The sequence below is a fragment of the Rhipicephalus microplus genome, chromosome X (assembly GCF_043290135.1).
Source record: "Rhipicephalus microplus isolate Deutch F79 chromosome X, USDA_Rmic, whole genome shotgun sequence".
NCBI classification, from domain to species: Eukaryota; Metazoa; Arthropoda; class Arachnida; order Ixodida; family Ixodidae; genus Rhipicephalus; species Rhipicephalus microplus.
This window is the reverse complement of record NC_134710.1, coordinates 18,410,442-18,438,129: the sequence shown is the minus strand read 5'-3', so window position 1 is coordinate 18,438,129 and position 27,688 is coordinate 18,410,442. Positions and strand designations below refer to the sequence as shown.

At 44.0% G+C, this 27,688-nt stretch overlaps 1 protein-coding gene across 1 annotated transcript in view; it reads right to left on the bottom strand.

Moving 5' to 3' along the window:
* Positions 1 to 16,733: 16,733 nt before the first annotated feature.
* The window catches only part of mgl (low-density lipoprotein receptor-related protein megalin), a 246,947-nt gene continuing 235,992 nt past the window's right edge, over positions 16,734 to 27,688 (bottom strand). Inside the window, exons 72-78 of the mRNA XM_075881883.1 lie at positions 24,299 to 24,519; positions 23,499 to 23,678; positions 23,306 to 23,428; positions 18,823 to 18,993; positions 18,615 to 18,705; positions 18,428 to 18,536; positions 16,734 to 18,362 (exon numbers count right to left, since the gene is read on the bottom strand). Coding sequence (XP_075737998.1) covers positions 18,009 to 18,362; positions 18,428 to 18,536; positions 18,615 to 18,705; positions 18,823 to 18,993; positions 23,306 to 23,428; positions 23,499 to 23,678; positions 24,299 to 24,519 — 1,249 coding nt within the window. The 3' untranslated portion in view covers positions 16,734 to 18,008. The remainder of the gene's footprint in view (positions 18,363 to 18,427; positions 18,537 to 18,614; positions 18,706 to 18,822; positions 18,994 to 23,305; positions 23,429 to 23,498; positions 23,679 to 24,298; positions 24,520 to 27,688) is intronic.

Genomic DNA, 27,688 nt, shown 5'->3' with positions numbered 1-27,688 from the left:
TCGGAACAAGGATAGGGTAATTGGAATAAGAGGGATAGGTGAGGTAAATGCCAGATAATCAAGATAGCAGAAAAAACATCTGAAAATCGTACTTATTCGACTCTCCTCCCCCAACACGTGCCCGAATTCACGAAATGCGCAGGCGACTGAGAAAGCTACCGAGAAAGCCAAGACACAAGAGATGCGCACGATTTAACGCGGGCAATAAGAAGGACGGGGTCTTTCAAACTCACAGGGTAAGTCCAGCTGACTCTGATGGTTGCGCCACTTCAGAAGGCCAGTCTTAAGGTGTCGCGACGAAGAGGGCCGCAGCAGAAAATCGTCGATCCTGAGAGTCGACTTGGAGCATTAGGATCACAGCACGTACTGCTGCAAGTAGTGTCCCAATCGTTGCATCCGTCGAGAGGCCGGCAGAAGGCCGGCGGCGTCGAGGAAGCGGGCGTTGTCGTCGTCGTACTCTTGGAGACGGCGGCAGAAGCCAGCGGTTGCGAGGCAGTCCGCGGTGTCTGCGACACCGTCGAGCGCGCGGTGACAACTGCAGAGGCCGGCCGAGGGCAGGACGAGGGCGAAGTCATCGTCATGTTTGTGGGGACAAAGGCCACACTCGTTGTAGGTCGAATGGTGGCGGCGAACGCATCCCAGAAAGAGCGGCCCTTGATGATCGTCGCACTGCTCCCAGGGGACCCGGCGTGCTCCAAGGCTTGGCGGCGAGTAACGGTGCCGTCAGATGAGGCCACAATAACCGCGGCCAGGAAGAGCTGCGTGGCTCGGTTGTGGTATGTTTTTCGCGACAGTTTATGCAGCGTGGATGTTGTGCTACACATGGTCCTGGGGCGCACATGACGCCGCAGCGTAGGCAGTGTTTGTCTCGCGAGCAAGTGGCGGGTGAATGCCTGAAGTGGCCGCAACGGGAACACTGCAGGGGCGGGGCTTGCGAGGTCTGACAAGATGTCTTTATTTGTCAGGGGGGACTGTGGTCCCAGCAAATTTCCGAGTGAGGCAGTTGCTTCTGCGAACTCCGGTCACGAGTGACACTGATGAAGTGATGCTGTCGGCGAGGTCGTCGTAGGGGATCGCCTGGTCAACTACAAAAACCATGCCAAGTTGCCAACACAGGTGTTCAGGTCTAGTTGCTTGGCCTGAACCAGAGTCTCGCAGATCGCTCCAAGCTTAAGCAGAGCAGTCAGATTGGCGGTGGGATGCGTGTCAGCAGCAACTAAGTTGCGCTTGAAGTTCACCCGTGCACGCTTAGTGACAGGGAACCCCGAGAGAAAGGCAGTGATCGAGTCCTTCCACGCAGACAGCAAGTTCGTCTTCTTCCCGACACGCTGATAAATAATGCTGGTCACCCGATAACTCGGAGTTAAATCACCACCAAAGTGGGGATCTCGAGGGCGCAGACATGTGCTCGAAGACACGCGCGCACTTCGGGAGGGCGCTTTCTACTGGGCAGCCTCAAGGGTTGCGAGAGGAAAGGAGATGGTGTTGTGTCCCTTGCAGGAAGTCAAGGCCGTGGCAGGAGAGAAGCAAGGTCCGGTTTGCGCCTTCCCTGCGCTCGGAGCCAGGGAGAGGGTCGCATTGTCATGGCTGCTGGTCTCCTTGGATTGGGGTTTGTTTTTGGAGCGCACAGGTTTCCTTGGTTCTTGCAGCTGCTGCTGATGTGTGGGAACCGGTGTCGATGCCGAAGTTACCTGGGCGGCTTCCAGTTGATATGCCATGTTGCGGCGGCCGCTCGGTGGTGGCATCCGTAGCCCTCAGAAGGGTGACGTGCGAAAGAGCACGGAGCGACGATGTAGGAAAAGACAGGAGTGCAAAACACACACACACACACACACACACACACACACACACACACACACACACACACACACACACACACACACACACACACACACACACACACACACACACACACACACACACACACACACACACACACACACACACACACACACACACACACACACACACACACACACACACACACACACACACACACACACACACACACACACACACACACACACACACACACACACACACACACACACACACACACACACACACACAGACACACACACACACACACACACACACACAGACACACACACACACACACACACACACACACACACACACACACACACACACACACACACACACACACACACACACACACACACACACACACACACACACACACACACTACTTGCTTGTAATCTCACTCGGCTCTCCCACACCCCACATTTTGTTACTTACAAAACGTCCTTTTACGGCAAAAGCGGTGTTTCTGGTATCATGAAAAAGTAGTTTACAAACACGAGGAAAATTGTTGTTTTCTTTGCCTCTTCAATAAATATTGCCGTACATATAATAACTTGTTTCTGTAAGAAACTTTCAGAAATTGAAGCAAAGAGATCGAGAGGTCCATGTGAAACCTCCTCCGCGAAATGTTGTTTTATAAGTAACACGTGCGCTAATTTGTAAACTAGGATGAGCTCGGACCTTACCCAGCCTTTGTGGTGCTTGCAACACTTCTCTTACTGGATCCTCTCTTGCAGGACTGAGGCAGTGGTGAATTCTTTTCTCAAAATAAGTATTATTCTAATGCAAGGCCTCTTTTACCACCCTCGGGTCCGTTCGTTGCAAGTGAACTCATTGCGTTTTATTAACGAGTGAAAACATTCAAAGTTCTCAGCCAAAAGAGACCCCTCCTTGGTGTGCCCCAACCATAGGCAACAAATCTGCCCCTTGAGAGTGTCTAGCTGCCGCTAAATGCAGCCTAAGTTTCCACTCGCATTTATCGAAGCAGCACATCCGTGTCGAGGCTTGTCCGTGCACGTCCCCGGACCGTCACGGGGAAGTGCGTGGACGTGAGACACAAAAAAAAGTTTAACGATGCACAAATGTCAATCATAATTGTGACAGAAAAATGTAACACCTAGAAGCACAAACTCCCAGTGGCAACAATGACATGCTAGGGACGTCCACAGGACACCCCTGACTGGATATTGGATATCCACTGCATTTTCAAAACAACACCGGCGGACATTCTTTGCTGGTCGATTTGACCGCACTTTCTATGACACGCACTAGGGAGTGTCATATTCAGTATGGTCGTGCCCATTCCATCTCTTCAACTGGCGCCACAACGTGTTCATGTTGCCTTGGAGGTGGCCTGTTAAATAAAGAGGTTACCTTTTATGCAAATGCAAAGTGCGCAAACGCCTCTATAAAAATCTATTCTCCAGCTAAATGCATGTCATTCGCAGGAAAACTGTCAGAGAAAGCTAAAGTTATTGCAACTGAGGAAAACAGAATGCAAGCTTGCTGTCACTTTTACACATTTAGAAATTGAAGTTTGCTACACAACAACGTATTCTCACATGGTGCACTGGCTCAGGCAGCTAAGCTGTTCTGGCACTGAACGTGAGATGGCGGTATTAAGTCAGAGCTGATGGAGCCACATTTTAATGAAGGTATAACAACAAGTACAATATTATTAATCATACGCTATGATATGATTATAAAGTATGCCATAGTGGAGGGCTCTGACAACTTTTGCCCTTTGGTAGTGTTTAACGTGCACAGATATCACACATGGCCCTTTAGCAGTTTACCTCCATCGGAATGAGACTGCCACTAAAGGGATCGCATCTGCGACCTTCAGGTTAACAGACAAGTGCTGTAACTCCTACAACATTGCAGCGAACAGGCATATTACCATTGTGCCCATGCGCTTCCGTTGTAAAACATATTATAGTACCACAGGGGGTAATAGTTAATATAAAGCCCTCCACTATGGCACATATTTCATTATAGTTTTTGAAAGTGAAACTAGAGAATATAATGTTCAAAATTATGTTTTTGACAAAATATGAAGACAAGTACGTAATGTGGCTTAGACAGTGGGGGCTGGCAGCAGCAATTTCTGCACTAAACTTAAGAAGCTTACTAAGAGAGAGAGAGAGAGAGAGAGAGAGAGAGAGAGAGAGAGAGAGAGAGAGAGAGAAATAAAAACATTTATTGATAATAAGGCTACTTTATATGGTTATGGTGGGTGCATGGTGCCCCTCTTCCAGGTCCCCACTGGCTACAGCGGCTCACCAGGCCTGGTCAAGGATCGCCAGTTGGCTTCCGATTTCCAGTTCCACGAGTCGCGCCTCCCACGACCTATTCAGGGAATCGCTATTCAACAGAGGCAAGATGGCAGCCTCCGAACGTTGTGTGCACTGATTGTAGTGTGCTCCAATGTCGGTGTTGCTCCGCACCACGGATATGTGTCGCTGTATCTGTGAGGGTGCATTCTGTGCAACCTACGTAAACGTTTGATATGTAGGGTTTAATGAACCTGCGTAAACGTGGAAAAGTGTTTGTTTGTGGGCGACGTCAGTCCCGTGCTTGTCTCCTTCAAGTTAGGATGAGGGGGAGCTTTGGTTCACCTACATAGTTTTTGAAATTCGAGTATTTCTCTTGGCACACCTGCAGGTGTCGAAGTGTCTTCCCGGGAGATGTTGTCCGCTACTCGGACTGTAATGCCTCGAGCCAAACGGTCCACCCGTTGGTTCCCCTCAACCCCTGATTGCGCAGGGCACCAGGTTACATCATGATCCATTGTGAGAGCCCTCCCCAGTATGCGTAATATGCAGTCCGGTAACACCCCGCTAAGGAAAAGACGGCAGGCGTCCTGTGAGTCCGTCAGAATAAATGCCGATTCACCCTTGACTTCCGCAGCGCATATGGCCAAAGTTCTGGCCGCGGCTGCGGCCGTTGCAATTGATCTCGTGCGAATTGACATTGCAGTGGCTGTTCACCGTTGGTTATTCACAACTGCAACGAAAGCAGGAGCCATATTTGCGTTTCGATGGGTAGGGACTCGCGTTTATAAAGTACGTATTAGGATTGTCCCGCCGCTTGTGTAAGGTGGCCGCCCGGGCGCGTCTCGATGTCGCGTGATCGAATGGGTGCATGTGACGGGGGATCGTGGCCACTTGAATCCTCTCTTGGATTTCAGATTGCAGTAACGTGGTCTGATCACCGCAGAACTGTGGAGAGAGTGGGTAGAGCAGTTTCCGTAAAACTGAACGGCCCTGAGCAGTCCTGTTAAGTCGCTCACGCCGAGCCATTAGCGTAGCCCCTGCATATTTCTCGTATGTATTTACCATGCCCAATTCATGCAATCGGGCCGTGCTTGTGTTCTCACGCAGGTTGAGTGCTGCTTCACAGGCGATTCGGATTCTCTGCTCCTTCCATTTCGTGACGCCGCGTATTCTGGAAAGGCAGGGAATATGCAATACGGCTAATGACAAAAGCGTGTACTAATTGCATGGTGTCTGCTTCAGTCATGCCTTATCGGCTACGGGCAACTCTGCGAATAAGCCCCATAACGCTCCGGACCGTGCGTCTAAGAGTAGGGAGCACTGTGCTTACGCTGCCCGTTTCCTCTGTGCATTCCAAATATGCGCAGTTGAGATACCCGCTTGGTGGGCTCTCCCTCCAAGGTGAGTTGCAGTTTCAAAGCCCTGGCTGCGCACGTATGTCTAGGTTTGATGTGGATGCCCACCGATTTGTCTGGAGCACACTTCCTACATGCTTGCTTCATGTAACTTTCAATGGTGTTGATGGCTCGTTGAAGTGTTCTTTGGATGCCCGGAGCGTAAGTATCATACGCATTCATGGTGCACCCAAGGTCTTGGTCTTTCTGCAAGTCTAGTGCCACTTTACGTAGACCGATGTTGAAGAGCATCGGTGACAATGTAGATCATTGTGGCGTGCCTTTATTTCATAGACGATACGGGGCTAAGCGCGTTGAGTTAAATCCTATTTGCGCCGTGCAATTAATTGGTCAGGAAATATTGAACATAGTGAAAAAAACCTCCCAACAACCGACGTCACATAATTCCTCTAGTATTGTGGTGTGGGAGATGTTATCGAAGGCTTTTTAGATGTCGAGTGCAAGTACGATTTTATCCATACTACCTGGGGGAGGGTCAAGAACCATCCCGGCTGCGGCGGCTGCATTTCCGATTGAGGCGGAAATGTTGTAGGCCCGTGTGCTCAGATTTGGGTGCACGTTAAAGAACCCGAGGTGGTCGAAATTTCTGGAGCCCTCCACTACGGCATCTCTCATAATCATATGGTGGTTTTGGGACGTTAAACCCCACATATCAATCAATCAATCAGGGTCAAGAACCTTACCTCGCAGCTGAAGGAATACGATAGTTATAGCGCGAGAACAAAACTACGACACAGAGACAAGAAGGACACGAAAGACACGAGCGTGTCTTTCGTGTCCTTCTTGTCTCTGTGTCGTCGTTTTGTTCTCGCGCTATAACTATCGTCATGCCATACCAACTAGCCCAAGCTGCCACACTTGAAGGAATACGTTCTGTGCAGAGATTCCTTTGCGGAATCCGAACATACAGTCAGGAAGTTGGTTGCTGTCTTCGAAGTAAGATTCAAGGGGGCTTACTATTACGCTCTCAAAAAGCTTGCCCATGCAAGACGTGAGCGATGTGGGTCTCAAATGATTGAGCTGACGTGTCTTTCCTGGTTTTGGTATGAGCAAAATATTGGCAGCCTTCCATACAGAAATAAATCTTCTACAAGCTTTTCAGACACTCTCATTGAAAAATTAAACTAGCTGTTCCAGTGCTGCGTCACTGAGGTTGCGTAACATAGCGTTCGTGACTTGATCCGGTCCGGGCTTTGTGTTCCTCGTGAAAGTCTGGGCTGCTGCGTAGAGCTCGGGGAACGTCATCGGGGCATCCAAGCTATAGTTCGCCTGTCCCCGATATTCTTGCGCAACGGGTGAGGTTGTCTGCCCCTCCCCTGTGTAGATGTTTTTGATGTGTTCGATAAATTCCTCCTCCAAACCTTGGTATTCACCGATAATTCGTCGAATGACATTGCTGTCTCAGTGCGTGCGCTACTTGGGTCTAACATGCAACGAAGAATGGCCCAAATTTTCTTTGTGCTTAGAGTTCCTCTGAAAGAGTCGCAGAAACTGCGCCACTTCTGGGTATTGAGCTCTTTCGCATATGTATTAGCCTTTTCTGCCAGCAGGGCTATTCGGCGTCTGAGTTGGCGATTGTGCCGCCGCCTTTTTCAGCGCTTCGTGAGACTTCTGCGAGTGTCCCAGAGGTGAGAAAGATGACTGCCTATTGCCGGTGTTTGCATACACATGCCCACTCACACTCACGGCTGCTCACACTCACGTACTCACTCGCGACCATACTTTCAGCTATACTCTGTTCCAGAAGTTCCGTGCAGCACTGTGGGAGCTACAGGCCTTCTCAACCAATCAAGAGGGCGAGCACATCTATGGGTATCCTTCCGCGCCCTGTCGTCTGCTAGCGACGTGCGCTGCAGCGAAAGCGACAAGAGCGTCTCGGAACACTGTGCAAGTGCGCAGTGAAATGAGTTGTAATTGTGAAAGTGGTTAAATATTCTCCTCGGCACCGTAAAAGCGCGCGTTTTCGAGATACTTGCACGTAGACATTTGAGGGATAGGGTTCAGTGGCTCATGTTTCAGTGGAAAGCGCCGCACAAGCCAAATTGAATATGAAAGCACCACACTTCATCAGATTTCGTATACGCATGCCTATGGGCATGCGAAGTGCCGCTCGCGTTCGATACGAAGTGATGGCTCTATTCCCCGTGCCTCGCCGTGCTTATGCTGCTCCGCTACCCACTTGTACAGCGCACGCCCGCTGACGTTGGTGAGCACAGCCATTCTCTTAATGAGAGAGCTCGTGCTTGTATTTCTGCCACCCTCCTCACGCAGTGTCCCGAACACATTTAGAGCCAACTGATTCGCTCCCTTGTCGTAAAAGATGATCCGGGAACGATATCGCACAGGGGAACCAGGCGCCGCCATTTTGACAGGAGTGACAGAATCTGACACCGCGGACTAATCACAACCCAAGACTGGGTCCTCCGCAGCGCTGTGGACGCTCGGACTGTGTGGACTACACATAAAAGCTTAGACAGTGTGGTACCATTCCTTCGTACTTTATAAGTAAAAACATAACACATACCAGCCACAACAGCGTTATTTCTTTCGTCATTTGCATGTTGTAACACGTACAAGCAAGAACTCTTTCTTCAGTAACATGGAGCTACAAAAATTTTTTTCCACAGAAAATGCGGCCAAATCGTCATACATATCTCAGCTACAACACGCAGAGAAGCCTTCAAGTTAAAATCTTCCGACGAGACCGCTTGCAAAAGTCACGAGGACAAACAACGGGCTACGTATACGGGGCACTACATCTCACTTCGCAACAACCGTTCGAGGGTCGTGTAGCCTTGGCACTGATGCACGGAACTTCTGGAAGAGAGTATAGTCACACTCGTGAATACGCACTGGCATTCATACTCATGCCTACTCACACTCATTTGGGCTCTCTAACGTTGATACTAACGGCTGCTCACACTCGTCTACTCAATCACGTTCATGCTGGCACACCTACCTGCACTCCCGCCTTTGAAATGAGTGTGAGTGCGAGTGAGTGTACTCGTGAGTGAGTATGCCGAGCTATGGACGCGAGTGGTTAACTCTTTGCTAAATGTTGTGAATAACGTGTCAAGATTAATTTTTTTCATAACTTTTATCATCGCTGCATCACCTGATGAGAAACAAGATAGCTGGTATAGGTGAGCCTTGGTTGCTAATAAATGCAGAGATATGCAAGATCCACGTGAATAATAATGATGTCAGCAAATGTGTGTCATATTCATCCAGTAACCATGTTTAACTTACCTTTTTTATCGTAGAGCAACTGCTTTAGATAAAAAAAGCACCAAATAACTGCAGGCAGCCCACGTACATGTGCTTCCCCAGCAATGGCTAAGATTTTGGTCATCGCTGTTGCAGGAATAATCGCCTGCCTCGTGGAACCCTAAAGAAGCTAATTGAGCTGGTGTTTTGCAAGCTATGATGACGCGGCTAGCCCAAAACCACTAAAATAACAGCAATGACACCTGTTGGCCAGCACTTGGTTATAAGAACATGCTGTTCCTGGATCTTGGCATACTGCGGGCAGCCCAGACACATGTGCTTTCCCGGCACTGGCTAAGATTTTTGTCATCGCTGTTGCAGGTACATGCCTCGTACTTCAACACTAGTTTAGACAAGTGCCTGCGTCTCTCATAATCAAATGGTGGTTTTGGGACGTTAAACCCCACAAATCAATCAATAGACAAGTGCCTGGGTGGCCCTGCAGTGTGCGAATTTGACAGAAATGATGACTCTCAAAGAAGTTGCTACATGGTGGTGGAACTAAGTAGTATATTTGATGCATTCAGATTGAAAGTATGTGCAGATATGCAAGACATTAACAGTTCCGTGACATTTATAAATACACAGTTCGAAGAATTTAGTCACACTTGAGAGAACGAAGCAAGCTAGAACAAACGACACTCAAGAAAGAAAAGTTACCTAGAACAACTACAAAAGACCGCAATTAGATTATCGATATTAAGCAATATAGTCAGTCAATAGAGTCTCGAAATCAAAGGTCTTCCTAGGAAGCCTATTGTAAATCAATTTTAGAAGTTGGCAAGTAACTACATGCTCCACTGACATACATCATTGTAGATGTTATTCATGGAGTCACGAGCAAGAACAAGGAAAGGCTGAATGTGGTCGTGAAGTTTATATCTTACTCTGTCCAAGATAACGTTTTGAAAGCTGCTAAAAAGCAAAAGCCTGTTCCGTCAGACTTTGGCTATTAAGGGAATGATGCAGTCTATATCAATGAACGTATGTCCACTGAAAACAAGGTGCTTCTTGGCAAGGCTGCTGCACGCAAAAAGGAGAGACGTTTGAAGTCCATCTGTGTTGCAAATGGAAAAATTCTTGCAAGGAAAGCAATTAATTCTAGGCTTCTACATATTCAAACTAAAAATCTAGTGAAGATCTGCAAACCCTCACAATGATGGCTATGTACATACCAGTTATCCAGCGATAACAGGGAAATTTCTATTTGTTCTCCGATGCAATGCAACATGTGCAACTTGCAACAGAAATATTGATGCTCTTTGCTTTGTCGTAGAAGTTGATTTTTTGTTAGTTCAACTTCATAGCAGTTCAGCTTCATAGCTGTTTTTGAAAATATCCCAGATTATTCACTTTCTACTATTGCTAGAAAATCTCGTGCACGAGAAGCAGACGTTCGCCTGTTTATGAGAGCAAGCATCAAACGCGACCTCATTCCTCACTTTTCTCACTCTTATCTCCAGGAATTATACTTGTGAAATCAGCCTCCATTTCATTGCTGTTATCTTTAGTGCTCTGAACCGAAGCATGCAAACTTTTATGCAACATATTCAGGCATTACTAGCATATTTCAGAAGCATTAAGTTCAAAATAATCATATGTGGCAACTTGAGCAGCGATTCCTTGAAAATGAAAATAATGAGTACTTACATCTGGTTAATTCTTGTGGTTTCAGTAACATCATTACAAGCCCCACCAGGGTAACTGGTACTTCTTTAACATAGTACTTTGCAACTTGGCACTACAACCAGTCAGTGCTACGTCGATGACACAGTGATTACAGATAATTATCTAACTGCCTTTTTCTTTCCCTCTACTGAAAATAACATGAATACAGCCACAATGTACCGCAACATGATCATCTTTGGAGTTAAAAGCAGAGCTCATTAGCAGTTGATGACAGTATACTATACCTTAGTGATGCGCATCAGCAATATGCCACACTATGTCATAAGGTAACGAAAGTCATTACACAATTCAAAATCCCATGCAAAAAAAGTATCACCAAGAGCCCATTTATCCTCGGATGACCAACAATATATTATAAATGATAACGAAAAAAAAGGGTATTGGCAGACAAATTTTGAACAAAATTTTGAGCAGCACGTTACATGGTAACTCAGCTTATCTGTAATTGCAAGAAAAAGTATTATTCAGAGCTAATTACAAATATCCCTGTAAATTCAATGATAACGTTGAAAGTCAAACTAATAAAACCCACTTCTAATCGATACATTATGGCTGATGCAGAAATAACAGGAATATCAGCAGAAAGATTGTGAAAACTTGTGGCCCAAGAAAAAGACATGGACTGAGAAAGAGAAAGAGACAGTGTGTGTCATTGTCTTTCCCAGCGAGTGTCTTTTTCGTGCGTGACAAGTTTTCACTAGGCTTGTGCAAATAGTGAATTTTAGGTTCGAATCGAATTCGAAGCAAATTGTGATTTTGGTCGAATAATTTCGAATTGAATAAAATATATGATGTATAAAGAAAAATAAGCATATTTATCATGACCTAGCTAACCTGCAAAATATTTTTTAAACAAGGCCTTAATGGTATTTTATTGTTTTTCATTCACAAGAAGCCGAAACGAATTTGAGAAGTAGCAGGATTTTACTTTCAGTCGGACGCAAGTGATAACCTGTAAAATATGTAGCATTATCCATTACAGCTAGAGTGTATAGGCCGGCAAAACAAGCTTTCAAGTTTAAAAATGATCGATCGATTTGAGGATAATATGTTCATATAAAGGGACCCTGCAACAGTTTTGAAGAAATGGATTCATTAAAGAAACTTATTACCTTGTGAATTAAATGCCGCAACAATTTTTTTAGAATCTGTCCAGTATGAGTGGAGTTGCAAAAATTTGACATATGCTGCAATTGCATTCTCTCTTCTCGTCGCGACTAAATCGCTTAAAGCAAAGCCGGGAGAGATGGCATAGTGAAAAAAAAATGCGTCACGTGCGTGTCGTGACCTTGAGCACTCTTTTTTTTTCTTTGAATACGCGGTTTCTCAGTGAAATCGAGCATGTACGCGTGGACATGTCGCGGCCACCCCCAGCGGCCCCAGTAACGACCGAGCCCCCCTTGCTCAAATCAGCCAATGACTAGTACAATGGCTGTGACAAATGATTCCTGATATTGTGGCGTCATTTGCCGAGAAAAGACCGAAATTTTTATTCAATTATTAGAATTTATTGTGGATTCCAGGTCAAGTGCTGTGCTATAATATTTAGCTCGCGTGTTCTCGATAGCCTCGACTGCCAATCGGCAGCGTTTGCCGACCATACGAAAAAAGTGTTGCAGGGCCCCTTTAAATTTGAAGTGGGGCTTCGCGGCATAGCAAATTTTTCTTGAACAAATGCTTTCTTGGCATAGCGCGGCTATACTGCAGTGAAACCACTTTTACAGGAGGTTACATGCAGGTAAGTATACATCTATTCGTTCATGTCGGATACTTTGAAATGTTCGATAATCTAAATTCAAATGCTCAACTATTCGTTCAAATATTCGAAGCATTAGAATATTCGCACAAGCCTAGTTTTCACGATGTCTCGCCACCAACAAGCCCATTCATACATCCTATCAGCAGAAAGTTTCGTTTTGACTTTTAATCGTTACTTTTACAATATTGGTAAAAAATGGTGAACTCTTGCCATAATGTGTCAGTGGATACCGTTCCGTACAGAATTGTCAATTCTTTTGGATGAACAGACATAACTCTGCACAAACTGTTCCTGTCATTAACGCTATGCTGTGCAGGGTGTGATGAGGTATCACCATTCATACTTAAAACTTCATAGACCTTCTTTGTGTTCATTTGATGAAAATCTTTAATGACACATTTCACACGTCAACTTACCCAGACTTACTCAAAACAGAAAGGGTCATTCTAATTCATAAAAACAGAGACCGTAGCCTTCCGGAAAACAATTGCCCCATATCTATAATAAGTGCAATAAATATATACTGTTCAAAAAACTTATCGCAAAACAATTACTGAATTTTCTCGATCAAAATTCTGTGCTAACTATACTCCGTTTCATACATAAGGCGCAACGCTATGGAAGATATGCAAGAAGTTCGGCCAGCGAAACGTGCGACTCCGCACGTTTTGTGGTAGTTCGCGTGACATCTGGTTAGTGCCTGTTCACCCTCGTGTTTCTTTGTTCTCCCCTTCAGCGCGACTAGCGAACAGAAAAAAGCGGGGTGAGCATAAAAGAACGCGGGTACCGGACGACCCTGTGGTGTCCCATGCTGAAGTGACACTGAAATTCCAAGTGACCACCCTCCTGAGGTACCCAAAGTAGATAGCCTGTATGTGACGCCATGTGAAAACTAAGCTTTACAGCCACATAGTAATGAACGTTCAACGGCGTTTTTGTTTGTAAGCCACATATCTTAAATTACTCCTCGCCGTAATAACGAAAAAAATTAATATATTGGTGGTAAGGACATCGAAATACTTTTTGTTGCGAACGCATCGACAGCAAGAAGTCTCGCAAGCTTCCTCAGCATAGCACATGTGTGAAACAGAGTATAGTAGTCAACATGGTTTTCAGAACAATAGATCAACTTCTACTGCAGTGCTCTTTCTTTCAGATATGGCCAATTCCTACCTAAACAACAATGTGACAGTGATTGGAGTTCTCATTGATGTCAGTAAAGCCTTCAACACTTTTAATTATGGTATACTACTTAACAAATTAGAATACTATGGCCTGCACAGAAAAGTTAAATTTTTTCAAAGCCACCTTACCAACACACAACAAACTGTTCATTTTTGCAACAGTAATTCAGGATTTTCACCGGTTAAATCGGAAGTACTGCAGGGATCAGTATTACATAACTTCATCCTATATTATACAACTTCATCCCTGCAATGTACGCTGATGACACTGCCCTCATTTGCGCACACAGGTTCATTGATGGAACTTTCAGAGCCATTGACGAAGAATTGATATTTATCTGCATTTAGTTTTAAGCCAATAAACTGACTATATATTTTAAAAAGAAAACATATGCAGATTTATTCACCATACAAAGTAATTACACTGGACTCGTGTGCTTAAGGCGGAAAGCGAGACCATAGAAACAGTGAGTAACTTAACATACCTTGCAGTTCAACTAGATCATCATTTAAGCTGGAAAACGCATATTGACCCTCTATGCAAAAAAAACTTGCGACAGCCTGCATTAGGCTTCTCAAACATCGCCAGTAATTCAATGTAGCAACTTTGCAAACAATTTATTTTGCCATATTTCCCAGCAACCCTCGTAATGCATTGAATCTTGGGGCCATACATAGGATTCATACCAAAGGCCACTTATATAGTGTTGCGAACACGTGCTATCCATTTTATAATAAGCGCAAACTACACAGCCTCAACACAGTTCCCCTTCACTGCTCTCCTTCTATTACAATAACTTCGAAAAACCACTGGTTAAAATGGTGTATGGCAAAAGGAGACTTTATAGTGTTGGCACGTCATTGTGGAATAACCTACCAGTACCTACTAGCTTATTGTCTGTTAGTTGTCAACAATATTGTGTCTACCAGAACAAAGCAAACAATACAGTGTTTTATTTTTATGCTTAAAAATCATTACAAGGAGCTGTACAGCCGAGCCAGACTATATCGAACATGTTTATATCAAATTATTCCGTATATCGAACAATTTCTAAATGCGGTAAACTTACATTGAGAATATATTGCGAATGTTACCATTACATCGAACAAAAATAGCAACGACAACCGCTATATCAAACTCCATGTGCCTCAAAAGTGCCCAAGAAGTTGACCATAGAAAAAGTGGTTTAGACCTGGCTGTGCACGAGCGAGCACCTCCCTACAAAAAACTATCTTGGCCTGCTCGCAGTGCTTACAGCCAATCAGAGGCTATCGTGCTTTCTTAGAGGCACAGACCTAGTGCAGATGCGGTACAAGCATATGATACAAGCATGGAGGAAGGAAAAAAGAAAAGGAAGGTACAAGTGAGTGCCATTTTTTTCTTTTTTATGTTTGTGTGCCTGCTGCTGCCTCTTTTCCTCGAGTCCTCATTCAGTGTGGTCTGTGCTCGTGGTGTTGCCTGTTGGCGCTCTGTGAACTTTCTTGGCGCACTGTCGTCATGGCGTGGTTGATCGTGGAGCTTCTCAGCATTTGGCTATCATCGTGATACAATGATTCGGTAGGCGAAAATCGCAAGGTGTGCCTGCTCATGGACAATTGTTCATTGTACCACTGCAGTACGACCTTCAGCAACATCGAGCTGCGTTTTTTGCCCCCAACCCTACATCTGTCCTGCAACCACTGGATCAAGGCGTCATACGCGCACTAAAAGCTGGCTATCGGAAGCGCCTGGTGGTGAGACTGCTGCAGAACCTTCGAGTCGGCAGGGAGCTGAAGGTCGACTTGCTCGGAGCTCTTTCTATGCTGAGTAGATCATGGCCAGATGTCACGAAGGAAACAATCCGGAACTGCATTAGGCATGCCGGCTTCTGCATGCCTGGTGATTGACACCCTAAATTTCGTTGACAGCACTGAAGACATCGCAAGTGTTTCCGCCGAAGTTTCGAGCCAGCTGGCAGAGTTTCCGGGTGCTATCGACGGATCCGACAAGTTCGTCACTGCGCACAATGATGTCGCCATCATGGGCCAGCTACAAGATGAGGACTAAGTTGCAGACGTCATGCCGACCACGAGCCAATGCAACTGCAATGAGGAAATCGATGATGGCCCGTTGCCTACATCCTTCGAGCTGATTAGTGCACTTGCGTTGGTTCGGCACTATCGCACGAATATGAAAGGTTGTGGCCTCAGCTGCTCCGACTCATTGGACAACGCGAAGGCTTGCGTGCTGTCGCAGGCAGTGAAGTCATTGACACAGAAGAAAATCCACGTCTATTTTGTTCCAAAGTAGGGCACAAAAGCCACCAAATTAATAAAGTACTTTTTTATTGCATGTGTCTTCGCATCATAAAATCCTATAGCAGGCCTATATTGAATTATGCCATATATCAAACTAAAAAACACTTCTTGGCGGATTCGATATACCCGGGTTTGACTAAGTTAGACTACTTATAAGTTCTGTGTGAAAACCTGACAATGTTTTGTACTAATGTTTTATATGCTGACCAGAAATACTATTAAATAGGTGTAAAAAAATAGATATATTCTTAATGTTCAGTATGCAAACCAAAACTTGTGCACTTGTTGTGTATAAGTTGCTAGATGTTTTATAGCATGTTCTGCATCCGTGTGTATGTTGTTTAAAAAATTTTGTATATCTTAAGCTAACATGTCATTCAATGATTGTATAGGCCCATTTCATGTCTGTACATTTACGTGTTATGATTGCACAAATCTACACTATCATTCTGCTAAGGCTACAGATATTTCTAAAAAGTTTTTTTATTTACTGTATTTCACTGTATTTCATAAATGCATTATTAAAGCTCTTTTTGGCATTACACATCTGTAGCACCATGCCAGGAAACCTGCCTGCATATCATTTAGTAGTATCAAAGCAGTCAGTACAAATGTGCCATGAAATTTCATCATAGGTTGTCCCCATACCATGGAAAGTTGAAGGTTGGCAAAGGAACATAGACTACAGTCAAAGCACAACAAATTTAGGGAAGTGAAGATTATCTGAACATAACATGTTGCTTCAGCATTTTATGCTTTGTCACGTTTGCTAACTACAAGATAAATTCAAAAAGCCATTTATGTTATGCATAACAGTAACCATGTTTGTCAATTAGGAATGCAATTATTAGTAATTGTATGACATGCAGCACAGAGACAAGGTTGCAAGGTCAGACGCCAGTCTGTTGGGCCTGCTCTTGTGCTTGCTGTAAAATGTGTACACATCTGAGTACAAGCTTATCCAATCATAGGTGCAATTAATCATTGTAGTTATGTAAGCATAGTACTCCAAGAAACACATTTCAAGTATTACAAATTTATTGTTCTTTGAAATGGCAGATGAGAATTTCATGGATTAACTGGAAGCTGATCAGCACCTGAGTGCAATCACAGGGGGAATGGGAATGGGGAGAGGGAAGTGGGCAGGAATGTGTCACAACAGAGCAAGACTCAATCACTTTATATAAAACATTTTGTCTGCCTAAAACAAACAAAAAAGAGCAGAAACTATATCACACATTTGTACCGAACATGGAATGAACAGATGGAATGATACGGTATCAGTTATCAGCAGGTATGGCGTGTCCAAGCTTTTACAAAAAAAAAAAAAATATCACATGTACACATCAAGCACTTGTGTGTCCTAAGTCACACCACAACAGCCTGTCCACAACAGCAAATGCAAGTAACTAGACTGAAACCCGTCCAACACTTAGCACTCAGTCCAGCACACATACAGAGAATGCCACAAAGTTTTTTTTTTCCTGATTTGAAGGCATTGTCCAGTTGCTGCTGCATGAACAGGCCCACACGAGAAAAAAAGAAAAAGCCCTGCACTTTCTATGCCCGAAAGAGATGAACCTCCAAGCATTGGAAAGGTGCAGGGCTTTTATAAAACCAGCCAGTACAAGACACTTCAATCTTCAGAGGCATACTCACACATTCTCATTGGGCACACATGACTTCAGCAAAACTTGATTGTAAAAGCATTGCCAGGTGCAGTTAAAAAAATTTGTATAATATAAAAACAGTTTATAAAATCAATCCACAAATAAACAAACTCTCTGTCTTGTGAGAAGACGCATCCGTGCAAGACTGGTGATCGGGACAAGCCTCAGACCCATTCCAGCCCTTGTGCGTTCTCGGAGGGACATGTGCAAATGGGAGCATGCTCTTAATGGGGGTGAGGTCTCCACACTTGCCTTTCTGCAGGCTTTTCAGCCACGGCCATGAAAGGCCCTTCTGTTTTATACATGACATAAATAACAGCGTTGAGCCCACCAGCTCTGGCCTGAAACATTCAGGATGTGGGCTACAAGCGCTTGGCAACAGTAATCGTGCCTAGTCTTTGTCCAGAGCAGACACATCATTGCTGCTGGCTGCACATAATATAGCTCTTTGCCTGTCTCTTCGAAAAACAGTTAATACCATATGTACAAGTCTACTCCCCAGCCCAAACAAGATATTCAACACCTAGAACGACCACGATTCGAAGATGAGTCCTTGTTTGTTAACAGTTCTATTGCCAGCCAGTTCACCTGTTTTGGGGGCCTGCCTCAATTCATGCAGACACGCTCAGCATTCTGACTTGTCCTCTTCCACCAGATTTTGTGTATCTTTGTCTGTATCCACGGTGGTTGGATCAAGTGCTGTTTGTCGTAAAGGAACATGTGGAGATGACCGATGAAGCACCATTGACGGGTGCAGCACAGCAGATCCCACACTTGGTGGTGCCTTGTTGCTGCTGTCAAAGCTGTTCTTGTCATACTTTTTGTCAAAGACATCACCAGCCACTTCATACAGGCCTCCCTTGCCTGTTTCACCTGCACCTGCAGTGCCATCAGCATTTCCTAATGCATCATACATTGGGTTGCTAAAGTCTGTTGCCTTGTTCACATCATTCAGCCCAAAGTCGGCATCTAAAGATTCCTGCAAATTAAAAAATGCAACATGTCAAGAATGGCTACATATAGTGGGCTTAGCTTACTACCTACCGCATTTGTCTCTGCTTGGCGAGTTCGCATAAAATTTGGTGAGAACTCTACATTTGTGCCACTCCTGAAAGATACACTTTGTGTGCTTCCGCCAAGACCACTTTGTTTGCTGTAACAAAAAACGAAATTAATAATCCATGTTCAAATTCACAGATCGTTTGAAGGAAGCATATTTGATTATACTTACAAATGACGCCGGCGTACACAGACAAAAAGTGTGGCTGCTACGATCATTATTATGAGGACCACAATAATTGGAACAAGGACTGCAGCCACGCCTGCATCAAAGGAAAGGCAAGAAGTTGTCAAATATATCTTCATAATCAAAGCACACTACAATAGCCAATAAACTAAAACTACTAACAAATGCCAATAAATTCTAGGACATATCTTACCACTGGCCCCTCCAAGAGATGATATCCGTCGACGGGCAATGAAGTTTTCACAGTGCATGCCTTCAAATTCACTTGAGCACCTGCACACTATTTGTTCATCTTGGACACTTTCACAGCGGCCACCATTTCGGCAAGGGCACTTGTATGGTTGTGGTTTTGGCACTTCGAACCCTAGGAATAAAATAGTAAGGGTTGGCATTGCTTATAACATTAAAACTTTTGTCTACACAGAGCAAAAATACTTAAAAGGGCAGAACATGTCTGTCTTACGCCCCAATAAAATGGCAGTACAAAGCAAAATGTGGCAGTGTCATTCAATACATGCAATTTATGGCCAAAAGGTTACGGTTCCGGATGGGCACACCATTGCTATGCCGACTACACAGTTGACTTTTCAGTCACCAAATGTGAAATTAATTGCACATTGAACTTTCTTCTTAGTATTGCCCCCATAACTGGGAAAACCAGGCTCAAGGTAGCACATGCGACTTTTTTGCAGACACCATGCACCATTTAGAAAAACAATACCTTGCTCTCTAACAAACCTATTCAAGAACCCCCCTCAGGTGATGTATCAAATTTCTAAGGTCAAATTTGTGCATGTATATACTGTACATCAGTTACTGCTAGCGTAAAGCTCAATATCACAGTCTGCGTCATCGCTAGTGCTATCCCTTGGAAACCAAACAGGACCGAAAACAATCGTTGACTGAAGACTATGTACCTTCAAGGTGACAGGATATGCTTAATCTTGCCTGCTGTTACCAGCAGTGTGCAAGTCTATTTTATGCATATATTGTGGTTTGCAGTTTTCTTTATTTCTGTTTTTTTTAATGTAGAAGAAAAGTACCTTGTACATTCTGGCAATGTCAAAAGTTTGAAATTTCACAAAAAGGTTTGATTTCTTGTGAAGGTTACTTCACCCTTAGTTCATTACAGTACAACTTGCTCGGCATGCTCCTCTCTGGAAAGAGATTCTTTGAAACGTAGTCATAAGAAATTTTATCATTCCTTGGAGTAGCACAAGCTTATACTTGCAACCATGTCTTATCTTTTTGCGAACTGAGCTTTAAGTGTTCAGCATCACGTCTTTACGCCATCCTCGAATTGCAAAAGTGGATGGTGCCTGTGCTGTTGTAAACAGAGATGATCTTTCGGTGACTTGACTATAAGAGAGCTGCTGAAAGCACACAGAATGAAATCCAACATCTGCAGAAACCAGGTGCAGGGGTGGAAGCAGGCTTCAGTTTTTTTTTGGAGCAGCTTTGGGAGCAGGAATAACATGGTTTTGGAGCAGCTTCGGAGCAGTAAAAAGGGCATTTTAGAGCAGCTCTTGAGCACCAAAAGGCATGTTTTGGAGCATCAAAATTTAGTTTTGGATCATATTTCTTGGGTCAAACATCACTATTAATTCGAATTTTCGTTTTCTTGTTGCTTTCTCATCAACACAAAAAAATTCAGTGGTTTTTACTAAGCAATTCATACTGATCAAGAGACCAGATTTAGCCCAAATTGATATATATATAAGGAAAGAAGTGTATACCTAAGGGCTCGTTTTTCCGTGTTTTGACACAATATAATAAGATCTAACAGGCGATAATGCCAAGAAATGTAGAGGGGAAGTTATTAAAACCAATGTAATGTAAATAAGAAGAAAGAAAAGTGGATGAAGAAATAACTTGCTGTGCTCACAGCAAGTTATTTCTTCACTCACTTCTCTTTTGAAGTTGAAAGCACAGCTACTCTGACATATAAAAAAACTGGTGTTCACAATGTGATCAGAACACCGCATATAACATGAACAGCAACTCAAGACTAGAGATGAACTAATATAATAAAAGTTATCTTCATACTAAACCAATAGGGCTCTATATAAATAAATTGAAGTGCCACAGCCGACATGAACACCACGAAGAAATTTAGATGGGCTCGCCACCACACTGCTAAGCAATTAAGCGATTTTTTTTTATAGGGATAGGAACTACATGGGCTCTCGACGGGTTTTCACCCTCGCCGCCATGTTCTGCGTAAACTACAAGTTGGTAACATTCCCCGCGCATCTTACGTTCTAACTGCGCGTAAAATTGCGCAAGGGGTGGTGAGCGCTGCGCAAGCAGAGATTAAACGAGGCGGCCGATCTCTGTTGCATAGAAGCGACGGCGCATGCGATACTATCCCACCGCGTGTTAGACCTGCCGTCGAGTGCTCAAACATGGAGGAAACACGCCACTCGTCTTGAACGAGCATGAAAAAATACGCGGGTAAAGGGGAAGGGGGTTGCTCGAGCAGCAGCGGTGAACTTAGATTCTAAGGGCGTGGTTATGATCAGCTGGCACGCGGCGCGCTGTCGGCAAGCATCAGCGCGCGGCTCGTAAACCGTTCCACGTGGTGCGCTCTCTACAGAAAGAGATTGTACGATAAGAATGTTTTTCCCTGGAGCAGCCATACATCCTTTCTTACACCAGCGTTTTGCCGAGTGTCGCGATGTCGGATTCAAAAGCATTAGCTTTCAACCTCCATATCGTCACGGGGTCATGAGGTTGACCAAGGAAGCTGCTGCTGTTTTCATGAGTGAACCTCATTTGGGCGAACCTGTGCGCGGAAAACAAAACGTCACTCTACAAGCAATACAAGCTGTAGGCTGATAGCTGCAAATCGGAGCGTTGGCCACCGATAATCTGCCAAGCAGCAAAGTGCATCGGCATTTATATATGGACATCGAAGATTCCCGCCTTATCGCTAGCGGCAGTGTAAGTTCCAGAACAAACCTTAATGTACGCGTTGAGCACGTAATCTCATTAGTAGGCTCTAAAATTAACTAGATTGTTCCTAGTCATTCGGGAGCGGATTGCGCGAGGCAGCGTTACACGCGTAATGGTGTGGTAGCAAAAATAGAAAGCGCGTGCCGCATTACCATTACAAATGTTTGTTATTGCCATTATCACTTCACTTGTAAAACTGATTTAAATTTTTTTTCAGTTCATATGGTTTGGTTAACAGCTTAGCTGTTAAAACATATATGGAGTCGCATAATGAGGTATTTACACAAACAGCACGTTAACAAGATTCATGCATGAACCGAAATACGACGTCACAGAACTAATTTGATATGGACGCGGTTGCGCCCTTTGTGTAGCCCACGCATGTTGCTCGGTTGATGATAAAACTCGACTAAATTTGGCGTTGCACACGCAATTTACTGTTTAGGTGCCGCTTGGCGCAGCAGGTCACATTGGCGCTGAATGGCGCAAATGGTGCAGCCCTTCTCCCCCAGCAGGTGAAAACTTAAATGCAAACCAAGATGAACCACAAAGAACACAAGAGGCAAGCAGTGGCGCAGTGCCAGTATAAGCCTCTTCAGTTCTTTTTGGTCCATCTTGGTTTGTGCTGAATTATTCACGTTAAATGCTATGTACGAACTAGGCCCATCAAAAGTTTTACTGTCGTGCAAACAAGCAAGGCTGAAAACTACTAAAAAATGCTTTGGGCTAGTATGAGCACGCACACCTTATGCTTGTGCAAATTCAAGCACTGTTTTCCAAGAACATCTATTCGCACAAGGAGTGCGTGAGTATGTATGATGATGGTATATGGTGCTTTATGGTGCAAGGGCGGGCCACTGATGGCGAAAGAGTGCCAGGTCATGATGTGGGATGGGGTCAGTATTGATGTTTACAACATTGCTGATGGATTGAGGCTTCACCACGTATACGATGCTTGAGTATGTAATGAACAATTAGCATTACTGCTGAAGAACAATTAACCACTGAAGGAAAAAAAAATTGCAGGAAGGAAAAGATGCAAGCTTGCGAAGAAAGTATCCATAAACAGGGGTCCTGTGCTCGAGCCAACATTTCAACAAGTGGACTTGTCTTCCTCAAGGCTAGAACTGGCAGCTCTGAGGAAGACAAGTCCACTTGTTGAAACATCAGCTCGAGCGCCACAACCTGTTTGCCGGCGTAATGTATCATAGATTTCTTTTGAAAAGCTTTTTTCCTAAGTAAATTAGACATTATCTAGAAATAGATTTTTAAGTGACCAATCCCAGATGCTTTGGCTATAACACATGGCTATAACAAATTATTGGTTATAGCAAATTAAATTAGGAATAGTTTCTTCATTAACACAGAATTAAGACTAAATGTTTACCACAAGTTTTCTTTTGTAGAAGAGCTATTTCAGCATCATATATGACTTAGTTATAAATAGTTCCATTGTGTATGAGCATTATGTTCTATCATATAATTGCAAAATATACAGCACTGCATTCTTGTAATGTTTCGAACAAGGGTCATGTACGAATTAGAATTTTCTAAAGTATCATTTGAACTGATGGACTGGAAATGAAATGTCTCCTTCTCAGCTTGAATGACACTAATTCACCATCTGAGCACAATGGGTGGGTGGAAATATTTTCCCAATGCTTCTTGCATTGTGCTTGTCATACTTTGTCAAGCACTTTAATTACTGTATGTTCACATACCTGCGTCACAACTGCCAAAGTTGAGAACATGTAGGGAAGTTCCGTCAGGGCAGGCACAACGATAGCCTTGGGGAACCAAGAGGCATAGATGGGAGCAGCCTGATGATGGGCACCTGTTGGGAACTGAAGAGCAGGAAGTTTGAGGGAATGCTCGAAGAGCTGTATTTATTTTTACCACTAGTATTGTACTTACCACTAATATTGTACTTCAGTGGCTGGAAGATTTTGACACCTGTTGGGTTCTCAACATTCCGCTTGACTCGAACTTTGACGCCCCGTCCATGCTTATCTTGTCTGTAAATCTCACCAGAATCTCGAGTCATCCAAAAAATGCTGTCTTCGAACAAGTCCATTGCAAACGGATGCATCAGATCTTAGGGAGGAAAAAAAAAAGTCATTGAGTTAAGTAGGCACGTGGTTTGGGTGATGGAGGATGATAAGACAGAAATGTAGAGTCCACTTGTCTGGAAGCAATGCATTCTGCAATGCCAGATCTTGCTTCACAGCATGTTTGCCAGGTATAACGAAAAGTGGCTGAGGAGAAAGGGCATGCGCAAGCAGAGTCACGGGCAGGGGTCTCTCTGTCGTCGTTATAGCAATGACGCACAGCAGGAAAGTGTTTTGACATCGGCTTGCTTACGGATTTTGTCATCTGCTCCATGCACATTGCTTCCTACCGCCGCCTTCACCAGTGTGCATGCACCCGTAAGAGCAGGTTGTTGAACAATTTCAGTTTGTTTTGGCTAATAGTGCTATGCATAGTGAATAGTCAACTGGGAGTGCAAGAGAACGAGAAAGCGTGATGAAGAAGAACAGAGGGAGAAAGCAAAGGAATGTAAAAGACACCCGCATCCACACTGTATGATTTGTCCTGAGCGGATGTGTTGAGCAGCTGTAGAGTCTGCACTCCTTTCTGTGCTCCTCTCTTATCTTACTCCGTAGTCTGAGTCTACAGAAAAACTGTATACGCTAATGGTTTTCCAATAAGCTTACCACCACTGATGATAACAACTCTGTTGGAGCCATCCTGTTTTGCAGATTCAATAGTGTTCAGTTTGCTGTCACACCAGTAAACTCTGTGGTCAGAGGCATAATCTATCGTCAGGCCTGTTGGGTAGCCAATCTTGTCACCCACAATGATACGGCGCTTTGAGCCATCCATCCATGCTGTTTCAATTTTGGGATTGGAGCCAGAATCTGACCAGAACATCCACCTGCAAGAAAATCCAATGCTATTTTGAGAACATGTTGTATGTCCATTATTGCATGAAAGGCAGTTCATTTCGAATATTCGTTCAATGTCGATACATGGGGGCGGCTGAATGACTCATTTCAGGCCATAATGCACTGCCCCAGACAAAAGTAGTGTTCAAACTCGCAGCAATTAGCTTTGCAAAGTCTCGTATCAAATTTATTTCTAACAGCAGATTTGTTTCAGACATTCCAGACCGAAGTACAGATACAATTACAGGATAAGTAAATAAAGAGACACTTGTGAAGTTATCCAATACCTTCTAAAAAGGGGCCTAGTGGCCATAATACTCACTAGTGACAATAACACTCACAAGGACATGGTAACGCCCTGTTCTATTCCACTGTGAGCCCCTGAATACAACTGTAGGCTTATGCCACAGGAGTGAAGGAAAGAGATGATTGAACCAGAATCGATGCAGCACGTGCCACAGCTAAGCGGATTCTATGTTTTCCTCTCTTGTGGTCATGCACAATCCGGTTTGCTTGCTGGCCAGAGGAAGGCACTACACAATTAAGGGCAGCACTTATTTGAATCGCAGTAGAAAGTCAGCAACTGCCAGAATGGAAAAAAAAAAAACATTCCAGCAATCTACGCTTTTGTAACACCAGACACATACACTGCAGAATGTTCTATCTCAGAGAAGCTGGAGATCTCCCACGAATGAGTTGGGCCCATCTTGAGAGTTGCACTCTATGTGCGACAAATATTAACAATTGAAAACAAAAACCTTAGGTCTGCCAAGTTTACAGTACCCTTAATTCTCCATAAAACCAATTCTATGAGTGTCCCCTGAGAGTTCCGAGGTCATGGAAGAAACTAGAGTCCAACAAGGAACTAAAACAGAGCAAACGTCCTTTAAATAAAAACCCAAAGGTGACTAAGTTGAAATGTAGCCATGAACGATTCAGCTTCTGATCCCCTTTTATTGGTAGACCAAGAATATTGCATTTGTGCATCCTGTATTATTTGGCTGCACAATTGCAATGGCTCCCACTATACTATATCAAAAATGTGAAAGCAAAACATAACCAATAGAAAAAAAAGGCAGTTTATAATGCTAGAGAGATCTTGCATATCAGTAATCAGTCATGTTTTGTCTAAGCTGATGACCTCATAGCACATGAAAGTAAGTAGTAGCACAATGTACAAACAAAAAATTTCAAAACACAATGAAAAATGTGCACATGAAGTTTTTATAACAGTGAGTGACTATGAACATTCTAGTTGCAATGAACTCTTTCTCATCCTTCAATCTATGGCACAATTTGTAACATCCGTAGGCAAGAGTATGACAAGATTGCGTAGAGTTTAATGCTACACATAATGTCAGGTGCAATTTTGCCAACTTTTCATAGAAATAGATTGTAGTATAATAATATCTGTGGCTTTATAAGTCAGAACCATGATATGATCATGAGGCATGCAGTTGTGAAGGGCTCTAGAAATTTTGATCATCTGGAGTTTCGATATGTACCAACAATACACTGTACACAAACCTCTTAACATTTCGCCTCCATCAAAATGAGAGATTAAAGTAATGCTGAACTCAGAATTAAGGTGAATTTTATTACAGAAAGTTTGAACGCGAGCATTCAGCACTTACATCTAGTACACGGCAACGAACTGTAGTGAATATAGATTCAAATGTGACATTGAATTTTAAAGAAAAATGACTTGTACATGCAACTGTTTGAGATAACTATGTCAGGTCGTTACGAATATGGTCTCTAAAGAAATTTTTGGATCGTATCTATGTGTTCGAGTGGAAATTATGCCGATAAGACCAGAACTGAAGGCAGTGGAAATGAAGGTATGTGTGTTCCTTAGTCCTAAATTATCCTGTTTCAATCCGAGAGTACTGTAAACTTCTACTGCGCATCATCAAGGTCATTGCCAATCCAGAAAGTTCTCTGTCGCTTTTTTCCGTGTTTGCACCAACGTCCCACTTTCTCCCCCACCCCTCCTTTTATTTTTTTTCTCACTTTTTTTTCTTTTTTTTTTCCTCGTTGCTGATTTCCTTTGTAATCTCGATTCCCTTTTTTTTTAGCCAACATGTGACCCAATTCTTGAGGCAATTCCGCAGAGAAGTTTTTTTTCTTTTTTTTTGTCAGTGACCTTTCCCATTAAACACATGCTCTTCAGACCCCATCCGATATTGCTTACCGTCGACATCTTGGCATTTAAAAGTCCCTGCCTGCTTCTCCGCCTTTTTGTAACTGCTTCCTTGCTGTTGTTCTTATTCATAGGTGTTTGAGAATAGGTTCACGTCGCTATCATCGGCAATCTTTTGCAGTGGATGGATGTGGCACCCATCAGCTGGTTTTGAAATATTTTATGTTCCCTCCTTCGTTCATGCCTGTAGCGGCCACTGCTTTGTAGCACACCGCTCCTACTTTGTGCCCCCCCCCCCCTTTTCCCCCTCTTTTTTTCAGGGGCAAAGCTCTTCTTAGTCTAACCTTGTCCTGCGTCAGGTCTAACCGGCAGTATCAGACAAACAGATCAAACAGACAGGCGGACGGACGGAAGCATGGATGGACGAATGCGTGGACGAACGCACAAACGGACAGACAGACGGACGGACGGACGGACGGACGGGCGGGCGGGCGGACGGACAGACAGACAGACAGACAGACAGACAGACGGACAGACAGAACCCAACATCTGAGAAGGGAACACTTCGCATCATCGCAACCTAATCTGAAATGAAGCAAGGGCTGCACTTTTTGGCTTTATTATTTTTTCTTTTCAGAGGATCATTACCAACAAGGGCACATGCCATCACCAGAAGATGACGTCTCTACTAGCCCCCTGAAAACTAACATGCCAAAGATGACAAGGCGCCCTTGACAAAGATAGGTCTTCCTATCGAAACGTTGGCCAGCCTGTCTGAGCCACTTCCACTGTTTACCCTGATTACCCACAACACCACAAGTCAGTACACATCAGCCTGGGTTGTTAAAAGTGCACCGACACAAAATGTCCAAGGCGACATAATGTGTGAGATGCTGCGTGACTGTGCGAGATGCAGATTCCCTTGTGATATCAACATCAATCCACGGGAGTGTAGACAAACCTACGTCACAAGTCTGAGTTGGGCAGTAACTGGCACATGCTTCAATTGCACTTGT